This window comes from Pecten maximus, chromosome 16, assembly GCF_902652985.1.
Source record: "Pecten maximus chromosome 16, xPecMax1.1, whole genome shotgun sequence".
Taxonomy (NCBI): domain Eukaryota; kingdom Metazoa; phylum Mollusca; class Bivalvia; order Pectinida; family Pectinidae; genus Pecten; species Pecten maximus.
Genome location: NC_047030.1, coordinates 10,360,508 through 10,371,022, shown reverse-complemented (window position 1 = coordinate 10,371,022; position 10,515 = coordinate 10,360,508). Strand labels below are relative to the sequence as shown.

At 35.1% G+C, this 10,515-nt stretch overlaps 1 protein-coding gene across 4 annotated transcripts; it reads left to right on the top strand.

Moving 5' to 3' along the window:
• Window positions 1-337: 337 nt before the first annotated feature.
• Window positions 338-7,650, top strand: LOC117345277 (G-protein coupled receptor 157-like). 4 transcript variants are annotated; one of them, XM_033908325.1, is made up of 5 exons: window positions 338-498; window positions 2,801-3,017; window positions 3,910-4,109; window positions 4,242-4,376; window positions 5,153-7,650. In XM_033908325.1, the coding sequence occupies exons 2-5, from the start codon at window positions 2,846-2,848 to the stop codon at window positions 5,342-5,344; spliced, it is 699 nt and encodes a 232-aa protein (XP_033764216.1). In that variant the 5' UTR covers window positions 338-498; window positions 2,801-2,845; the 3' UTR covers window positions 5,345-7,650. The 4 variants fall into 4 exon arrangements, with proteins under 4 accessions (XP_033764216.1, XP_033764214.1, XP_033764215.1 ...); XM_033908323.1 differs by having other exon boundaries at window positions 2,801-3,245; XM_033908326.1 differs by lacking the exons at window positions 338-498; window positions 2,801-3,017 and adding exons at window positions 3,152-3,245; window positions 3,556-3,620.
• The last annotated feature ends 2,865 nt before the right edge of the window (window positions 7,651-10,515 follow it).

Here is a 10,515-nt window from a genome sequence, read left to right as displayed (position 1 = left end):
TACGTTTGATATCAAAATAGCCGTGAATTTCTAACAATACTTACTGTTAAGAAACATTAACGAGATATTAGTAATTGTAATACATGTATGTATCCCTTTTCTCATTCCTAAAAACACATCAGTCACATTACTTACTTTTAAGCACTATGGCAGACAGTAGTCAATATAATATTGATGATAATCGGGGATGTTCTCTACATATGTATACAGGTAAACCTAAATATAAAAATGATATCATGCTAATATCACATCTGATATCAAAAATATCCCCGTCGATTGCCTGGTCAGGATGATAAAAAGTATCAGGAAATCTATAGGGGTTGTCTACCCTCTTACGTTACCGAAGACTTTTGGAGTAGGCCTACGTGATGTGTGTACGTTTTCGATATTATCCGAACGGAAGTTAAATTTCAACAACTGTTGGATCTGTGAGCAAATGACATTATTGTCGCTGAATGATGTCCTCACGGAATTGGCAATTTCGGCGAATGGACACAGGTTAAGTCTACGTTTCTGTATAGATGACTATTTTATCAGATAAATTCACTTCCGCTTTCATTTTTAATGTTAATTCCCATGATAAGTTCATTGTATGTATTGGGTATGTGTCAATTTGTCATAACCTTAAGGTAATCACCGCATGTATATAGGAGGTATGTATTAGCCCCCCGAAGAAATAACCTTATGTATATATGAGGTATGTATCAATTTCCTGAGGGAATCACTTTATGTACAGTGTATATATGGGGTATATAATAATTCCCTGGTGGAATCACGTTATGTATATATGTATTAATTTATTGAGGGAATCATTTTATGTATATATGAGGTATGTGTTAATTCCCCGGAGGAATCACTTTATGTATATATGTATTAATTCCATGAGGGAATTACCTTGTATGAGGTATGTATTAATTATCTGAGGGATTAACCTTATGTATATATGAGGTATGTATTAATTCCCTGAGGGAATCACTGTATGTGGATAAGAGGTATGTATTAATTACCTGAGGGAATCACTGTATGTGGATAAGAGGTATGTATTAATTCCTTGAGGGAATTACTTTATGTATATATGAGGTATATACTAATTCCCTGGGGGAATCACTTGATGTATATATGTATTCATTCTCTGTGGGATTCACCTTATGTATATATGAGGTAATGTATTAATTCCCCGAGGGAATCACTATATGTGTATACGAGGTATGTATTAATTCCATGAGGGAATCACTTTATGTATATATGTATTAATTCATTGAGGGAATCACTTTATGTATATATGTATTGATTCCCTGGGGAAATCACCTGATGTATATATGTATTAATTCTTTGAGGGATTCACCTTACAGTGTATATATATATGAGATATGTTTTAATTCCAGGAGGGAATCACTTTATGTATATGCATGATGTAAGTATTCATTCCCTGATGGAATCACTTTATGTACATTTGAGTTTTGTATTAATTCCCCGAGGGAATCACCTTTGTATATATGAGGTATATATTAATTCCCTGAGGGAATCACTTTATGTATATATGAGGTATATATTAATTCCCCGAGGGAATCATTGTTTATAGGAATACAGTTATAAACAGATGATACGTTTGTAGGGAATCACTGTTACTAAAGAGTGCACATGGCGACAGTCGAGTATATACACATTCTCCTCCGTAGTTTAATGAGAAATCTGGACAGGCTGAGGGAGCAACTAGCAAATGATGTTCTGAAGGAGTAATTCGACAACGTTTTCACGGATTATTATGTTTCAGATGTAAAATATCAAAGTTAGTAACACGATAGGTTAAAGATGAATGTTTCTTGGTGAAGGTCGTATATAGTATGTCAGTTTGAATCAATGTGCACTTTCCACAGAACCCAACCATTATCATATATATATATATATATATTAAAAGTAATATTTTACATGCATGTGTCTGTGACAAAAACATTGATTTATATAGGTACATGTGTCTGTGACAAACACATTGATTTATATAAGTACATGTTCCTATGATAAATACATTGTTTTATATAGGTACATGTGTCTGTGATAAATACATTGTTTTATATAGGTACATGTTCCTGTGATAAATACATTGATTCATATAGGTACCTGTTCCTGTGATAAATACATTGATTCATATAGGTACAGGTATCTTAATAAGAGGCACATTACAGACTTATAGTGTTAAACATTAAGTTTAGTGTTACCTAATACTGCGGTAGTTATTGTGACGTTCTACTCGGTATTGACAAAATAAATTAAAATAACCACTATACCAGCGTACAGACCATATTAGAAGTCCTGTTTAATATTTTTTTGAAAATAGATAATGCCTTTGACCAGAATGATAGTTTTTTATTTTCATACTGAAATAAAGTATGTCTATAATGTCGATGTTATTGAATTTTAAGTTGACAATATATCTGTTGAGCTTAAGGGCAAGACCTTCTAAAGCATTATTGGTATTCCCGTTATTTAAGATAGAAGCATTTGTTTGTAATGAACTTAAACTGTAAGGCAGCATTTATTTAGTGCAAATGACATATTTGTATTAACATGCATTGCTCAAAACATAGTCCCATATCAAAGACCTGTCCTTTGATAAAGAGAGCAAGTAATCATTTTTACACAAGTTATCTACAACCTGCAGCATTTCGTCTAGAAGAAATTGGTTTCTTTCGTTCTTTTACATTTCTACTTACAGAACTATCACGGGAAAGTTTACCTATCTTTATTGATACACTGACAGATTCGGTTCCACTCTAAAACATGTAATTGTGTTTTGTTCCAGAAATGTGACACTGGGAACAACGTGACATCAAGGATAAACGACAGTATGGCCTCTCAGCTGTATTTAACAACTTCTGCTATTACTTGTGCCAGTGCGTCGCTTTCTGTTCTAAGCGGCCTTGCCATTATATGGTCGTACCGACAGTTTCCCCAGCTACAGAACTTCACTCGATATCTCCTGGTCTGTCTTACAGTGGCTGACATCTTTACCGCATACGGTAACTTCATCAGTACATTTAGATGGTTAAGCAATGGTAACATTGGAACAAAAAACGATGGTTTCTGTATTGTCCAAAGTTTCATTACAACCACTTCAGCATTGAGTTCGTTTTTTTGGACGACAACCATAGCAATATACCTGTATAGCGCAGTCGCACTCCGTGCTAACATTGCTAAGAAGCTTGGAACTAGGGTCTTAATGACACTGATTCCGATCTTTGTTCCAGGTAAATAGTATCATTTTTTTCCACTAATTTTCTTGTCTTTTGCATAAGAGCGCGCCATGAAAGGACGAATTAACCGTAAAGAATACATGTAGCATGCTCAGTATACTAATTGTATTTTGACAGTATTGTTTGAAGACCACATACTTATCTTTTGTCATATTTTTGGAGCTCTTATTGTTTGTATACAGTTTAAACAAAGAAACAAAACTAATCTAAAACTATAATAGAATCCATGTACTGTTATGATATGATCGTGTATTGGTGAAAATATCTTGGCTCACATTACAATGATATCTCCCATCTCTTTCAGTATCCCCCCTCTTCGCCAAGATTCCAACATATTTGCCTGACCTATTGAAATGCTTCCTAAAATATGTATGTATATATAAACCAACTATGGTGAACGGAATATTGCCCTTTTTCAGATGGAAAATGGTATCGTAACTCGTTTACATGTTTCCTTTATGTGCTACCAACAGGAGACGAATCCAAAGTCCAAGTGTGGTGTTATGTTTTTGTTAACCCTTCGGTGATGCTGTGCGACTTTCGTGGCATAAAATTGCTGTTATGCTGTTCTTTTCCCGAATTAACATAATGAGTTCGGCTCTAGATAATCTGTGTTAGTGATCTGATGTTGTGTTACTTTTTCTATGTTTTTCCCTAGTGACAATCACTAGTGTTGCTCTGGGTTACGGTGCCCTTGGTGAAGATGACTACTCTGGCAGTGGACCTTGGTGTTGGATCAACAGTGATGTCAACAACAGGCTGATGTGGAAGGTTGTTGCGGGGAAAGGCTGGGAGATACTGACATATATCATAACTCTGGTTATATATATTCTGCTGAAGTTCTTCAAATGGAGAGAGGTAATCGCATATAATCTTCAGTCTGATTAGACTGTAATAAATGAATATTGTGGTTTATTATGTCGTCAACATTTCACATGTACACAGAACCCCCAGTTATCAATGCTATTCCCAGCTTAACTATATCCTCAGAATCGCCGACGCCACAGATTCCTCCGCTGGAGCGATGCAGATCCCAATCTTCGAGATGCTGATGACATATTTGAGATATCATGGCTCTTTCTTCTAGTAGCACGGATTTGGGGGACTCTAAGGTTTATATTAGAGGTAGGTTTTATAAATGACAACGTACACGTAACGCACATGACTGCATGACCTAAAAACAATACAAAAAGTATCGATTCACGTCAAAATATCCAATTTCATGGGATGTATATACATGCTTGTTTATCATTGTAAGGATTGTTTGATTCTTGTTAATGCTGTCGCACGTTCAGAAAATACACACATACAGGATGTAGTTCGTGGTTTTCCAATTGATCAATATTCACTAAAAAAAAATGCTAAATTGCTACATGTATATAAATGTTATCATATCTTAAAGATGTTATCTATATTTATGTAGTTTGTTGTATATGTATTTTACGTGACAGATCAGATGTCGACCACTTAAAGAAAAAATAACATCACGAGGTTTTGAAATATCTAGGTTGATAGAGATCACGGAGAAGATTAAACTTCGATATCATGTTCTAATTCGGAGATTATCTGTTTCAATTGGCGACATGAAGTCAGACGTGTTCAAATTTTGTTCGTATATCTATGGGTTCCGTTGGCACGCTTTAACTAGCATCTACATGTAACTGACTTAACCTGAATTCGACTTAGATTTGTATTGCCGATGTTATCGATGAAGCAGAAAATTCTTACTCTTCCGGAGTACCTTGTCTTATTTTCCTTCGCGTTTTTTTTTTGTTTTTTTGTTTTTGTTTTTTTGTTTTGTTTTTGGTTTTTTTTTTATTTTTTTTAGTTAGAGATACGCTTTCGTTATTATGTTGGTATTCTCTATCAATTATCTACAATCCTTTTATATGTGTTCACAGACTGCTGATGTCCACCCAGGAGAAACGATTGCGGATATATTACTCTATATACAGTGTTTTGGGGACAGCTCACAGGCATTTTGGAACTTCGTGTTTTTCTTTACACTCGATCCGGAACTACGTGAACACATATATCACAGGAAGTATTGTTTACGCAGGCGTGATGCTTCTGCTGTACGAATAAATGAATAGGTAATGAACAACATGCCGACTTAATTAATGTTGTTTATAAATGCGCCCTGAAGTGTTTGGGTTCATGCATAATTTAATATACTAGCGGAATTAAGAAACGCAAGCTCGGTTTTTCTAAGATAACTTTTAGATACGTGGTATAGATTCAATTAAATTTCACACTGAGCTTTTACTTCTTGACTGTGCAAATATTCTTCAGTTAAACTCAGTCGACCGAGACCCCACCCGACGCTGCATGCCTCCAGCAGATTTCTCAATAAATCGTGCATTCGGGGTTCCCTTGCACAATATGTGCTGGTAAATTATTACAAATCGAACACTGGAACAGTACAGATCATTTACACAACATTTCTTTTCGAAACGATTGCACAGCGAAATGCCGCGTTTGTGTAAAATCGATAAGGGTAGGGTCATTGCTCTGATAATGTAGAAGCATTCGCAATGCCATTTAGCCAAGCAATATGGTGTTCATGAGACGCAATATCCCGTCAAGTTGCGCATTGCGTCGTGACGTCAAGATAGAGCCGTACGTTTCTCGAACCTCCGTTACCGATTTCAGACGGCGATGGAGACGGCACGTTACGTTGTCGGCATTCGTAGTCGGCCAGTGTGTCCAAGAACGGTTAGAAATCGGTTGCTGTTATTCTATTTAAGGCGACAACATGCCCTATGTTTCATTTGCTCGCCACTTGGGCAGAGTCGAGCCATTGGCTGCTTGCACGTGCACATAATCGGTTTCGGTTAGCCCATTGGAGATACGTATTGATCACTGACGAGTTCCGTCTTACGCTTTGCAGGTCCGATGGACGACAACGTGTCAATCGACGTGGTGGTGAGCGATATTCTGACGCTTGCGTAACAGAAAGCGACAGATTCGGGGGAATGTCTGTTATGGTATGGACAGTGATATACCAAGGCGAGAAAATGCTACTCGTGGTTATCGATGGTAATCTTACAGCAGTAAGATATCAGGAGCATGTCTTCAGACAAGACGTTCTTCCTCTTATCAATCAACGTAACCTTACGTTGCAGCAAGTCAACGCGAGGCCCTATGCTGTAAGGGTTTGTCGTGACTTTCTGGTCAAAACAACGTTCTAGTTCTTGATTGGTCATCATACAGTCCAGAAATTGAGTTCCCATTTGAGCATTTGTGGGACGATCTAGACAGGATGGTTAGGATGCGCTTCAACGCTCCATATAACGTCGCTTAACTCACTCAGGTCCTTATTCGGGAATGGGGTAATATCCAGCAAAGGGCATTAAACACCGTCATGGTGTCAATGTTAAGGAGAGTAAGAGCAGCGATTTATGCCAGGAGTGGGCACATACGCTACTGATTTGGATCAGGAAATTGCGCAGGGACCTTTCTTTTAACCGTATTCACTCAAACACTGTTTGTGATAGAACAAAAAAAAATCATCTTAATGTATTTAGTGATGATAAAATAACCGAGAATCCAACACCATGAAAGGCCATGGATCGTCAAAGAATCGCGGAAGATAATAACTATCGAAAATAAGTTATTTCACTCTTGTATATATTCCAAGTGCATTGGTAGAATGAAGTGTGCTTGGTATGTATCATACATGTATATATATATCATTTGGTAAAATCATGGTATAATTAAATGTTAACTGTTAATATTTTGCCATAACTTCAAAAATATTTCCTAATAATAAAACATCATTTCCATAAGATATTATAATCTAATTAAGGTAACAATTTCATTTTGATCTATTATTATCAAAACAATTACCATCCCTCGTCTACATATGCTTCATTGGATTTTGTGGTGTCCTTGCACAGCTTCGCAGATCTGAACCATGTCACCATTTAAAATAATTTCGCTGTGCTCAATGCTTATTAATTTTGAATATTATTGTATCATACCTATTACATAGATCATAAAACTAAATCTGTGTTACAAACATGAAACTATTATAGATGCAATATGTTCAGTTCGACGTGATGACATATTTGGTGAGCGGATTAAAAGCTAAGAACCAACATTTTAAAGTGTAAAAGGGGAGTCGTCTAAAATGGTATGTATCGTATAAGTATTAGTCATAGTGTCTCGGTTACACACATATTAAGAAGAAAATTTAAGCGTATGAAGCTATACACCATTGATATTTGATGTTCATATAACACGGACAGATTTCATTCGGTGTCCTTTTCTACAACGAAATATTTGGACAGGTTAGAACAGATATGACACCAGTTTCCGAAATATATCAACGTCAATTATATTGATCAATATGTTACATTCTTAAGTGTTATTAAAAAATATTGTTCTGATCCATTCATACACATTTTGTACGTTTGTTATTAGTAAAATCATCTGTTGTATATATCAATATACGTATATCATATTAAAACTTTTGCATAAAACTGTTTTGCATACTATTATACTGATTAGAATTTGTATTTCTCTATTAGATACAAATAACAAATGCATATTAATATATTGTTATCTGTTTTAGAAATCTGAATGCCATTTCACAATATAACTAACCCGATATTAGGGTTATAACACCTGTTAAATTAACATTGCTAACAGCGTGATAAAATTATATCCAGTTTCGAATGTGGCTTAACAATGTCTTGACGTCAAATACAGTATGACGTCATCAGCGAAAGAGGAATGACGTAATAGGTAAAAAAAGAAAATATGTTCAATAAGATATTGATAGTGGTATTTTAATTACAAGTGTATTATCTTTTTTTTTTATGCTATATTTTGAAGGCCTTCCACGTGTCTTCGTTTGAGCGACCTGGGGTAGGAATTGAGGAAATATCGGAGTACAATATTTTATCAATTATTGGAAAAGTTGACAAGACTTATATATATATCAGTATTTTTACGTAGCCTTGAACACTTTGAAATTTTGTAAAGTTGAGCAACCAACATGATGAAATTGATTGATAACGGCCATGACATGTACTGTATATATAAGTCGATATTGCTTATAGTTATCTACGCTATAATCTATACATAGACATATGACGCATTTTTCTATTTGATACGACCAGGAAGTTTGGACTTGATGAAAAAAGTGTGTATTTATCGTAGTCTATACGATACACATTCCATCACATAAAGGCATAATCTTAGTCAAATGAACCTGAATGCTAGGATACATATTAACTGTGAAATTAGAATTGTATATATGTATTATAATCAAATTCAAACCAATTCCCTGTACACAATTAACGATAAGTAGTTTTTTAGATAAAGAAGTAAGTGCTAGTTCAGTTCAATATTGAAATTCAATGTATAATAAAATTTCTGAAGTTAAATACAACACATATAAATTATGAGATATTTTAGCGCTGTGGGTCACTTAACTAAAGATATCACACTAGCCTGAGGTCAGTATCAAACTGACCAGGCGGATTAGTTAGGTAATCCTCCTACGTAATATACAGGACGATTAACTGAGTTGTTATATTTAAACGAAAAAGATCAAACATGTATAGACACATTGATAAAAGCTTAACATCCGGAATTTATGAACAAAAACTCGGAGACAAGCAGTGTTTACTATTTTCAATCACAGTGAATTGTACAATGGACACTCAAACTATTAGTACCCTGCAAGTCAAATTGATATTTATATACAGTAGATCATCATCAAAACATCTTCATTGTATATGAAAAATGAATAATTCTTAATAATGCATTGGTCCATGCATGATGTGTGGCATTGTTCTGAGCGTATATATGGATGAGAGAGAAGGAAGAAAATGAGGAATCAGAATCTGCATCTTAAGAAAATTGTCAGAGTCGGCGGATTATTCTGATAAAGTACCATATACAAATATGATCGGTAAACCAGATACAGGTAATTAATATAGTTACATACATTATACAATTAGAGAATTGGTCCCAGACCCTGAAATATCCCCCTCCTTTCCCGAGTATTACGTATCTTTTTTATTATTTATAACGTTTTAACGGATTTCACGTAATCAATGGGCTGTTAATATGTAGTCTTTGGTTACAGTTATCAAAACTGACAGCGCTCAGTATTTTCTCAGAAACACATTTTTTCCGCCTTTTAATTTACGTTTCTGGTAGGTTTAAAGTGCGTATTTGTTTTTTTTTGTTTAACCTTAAGAAACTTTGAAGTCATTTGAAGTTGAATGTCCCGTCGGGGTGAAAGGATTAAGCCTGAAGATCCACTCAAGTACGGATATCAAATAATCATTTTAAACATTACAAAATATGAGATTATGGAATGTCATATCTTCGTTGCATTGTTTTTATCTGGATTTATAATCCAAAACCAAACAGGAAGCTCCAATATCGTACCCCTGTGAAGTAGTCAAACATATAATCAGCCTCACCGATTGTCACAATCATCAGTAAATATACACTGTAGTAGGTGTTGGACATTTGATAATGGATATTGATTCGGGAGGAATCAATCACATCAAAACAATAGGCCCCTGTCTCTAAATCGGATACATTACATCATGCAAATAATCCGAACTAGTTATATATCCTCCAATGCCAATTAACATTATTCTTATATAATGTACAAGTAATATTTTGTACAGAAATAAAACTACGGGTGCCATCACATTAGGAATACAGTGACACCAAGAAGTCATCAGGTGCAGGGGATTGAACGTTGTTTGATAAATTAGAAAAACAAGCAAAGGTAAAACGATTCTGATGGGTGGGAATATGGATACTACCTAAATTATTGATTCTTTTATTATAGAATCATCAATCATCACATGCATCAGCGGATTTCTCGCAATTCTAAGTGACCTGGCTATTCTGTGGTCGTACCGTCAGGTACCACATATACAGAACTACACACGATTCCTGTTGTTCTGTCTTACAGTTGCCGATATATTTACCTTAATTTGTATTAAGTTTGTGCCGGTACGTTTATGGTTGTCTTCCTCTGGGATCCAAATGATAGCAATGCTTATTGTATTACAAAGTTTTATTACAAGGACGTCACTTGAAGCTCGTTTTTTTCCCGGACGACAGCCATAGAAATACACCTGTACAGTGCAGTCGTACTTCGTGTTGACATTGCTGAAAAGCGAAACGTTAAGGCCTTGATGACACCGATTTCAATTTTTGTCCTAGGTAATTTAACTTCATTTTGTACATAATGTAACATTATTGAAATGTCTAGCTTAAGAAAATC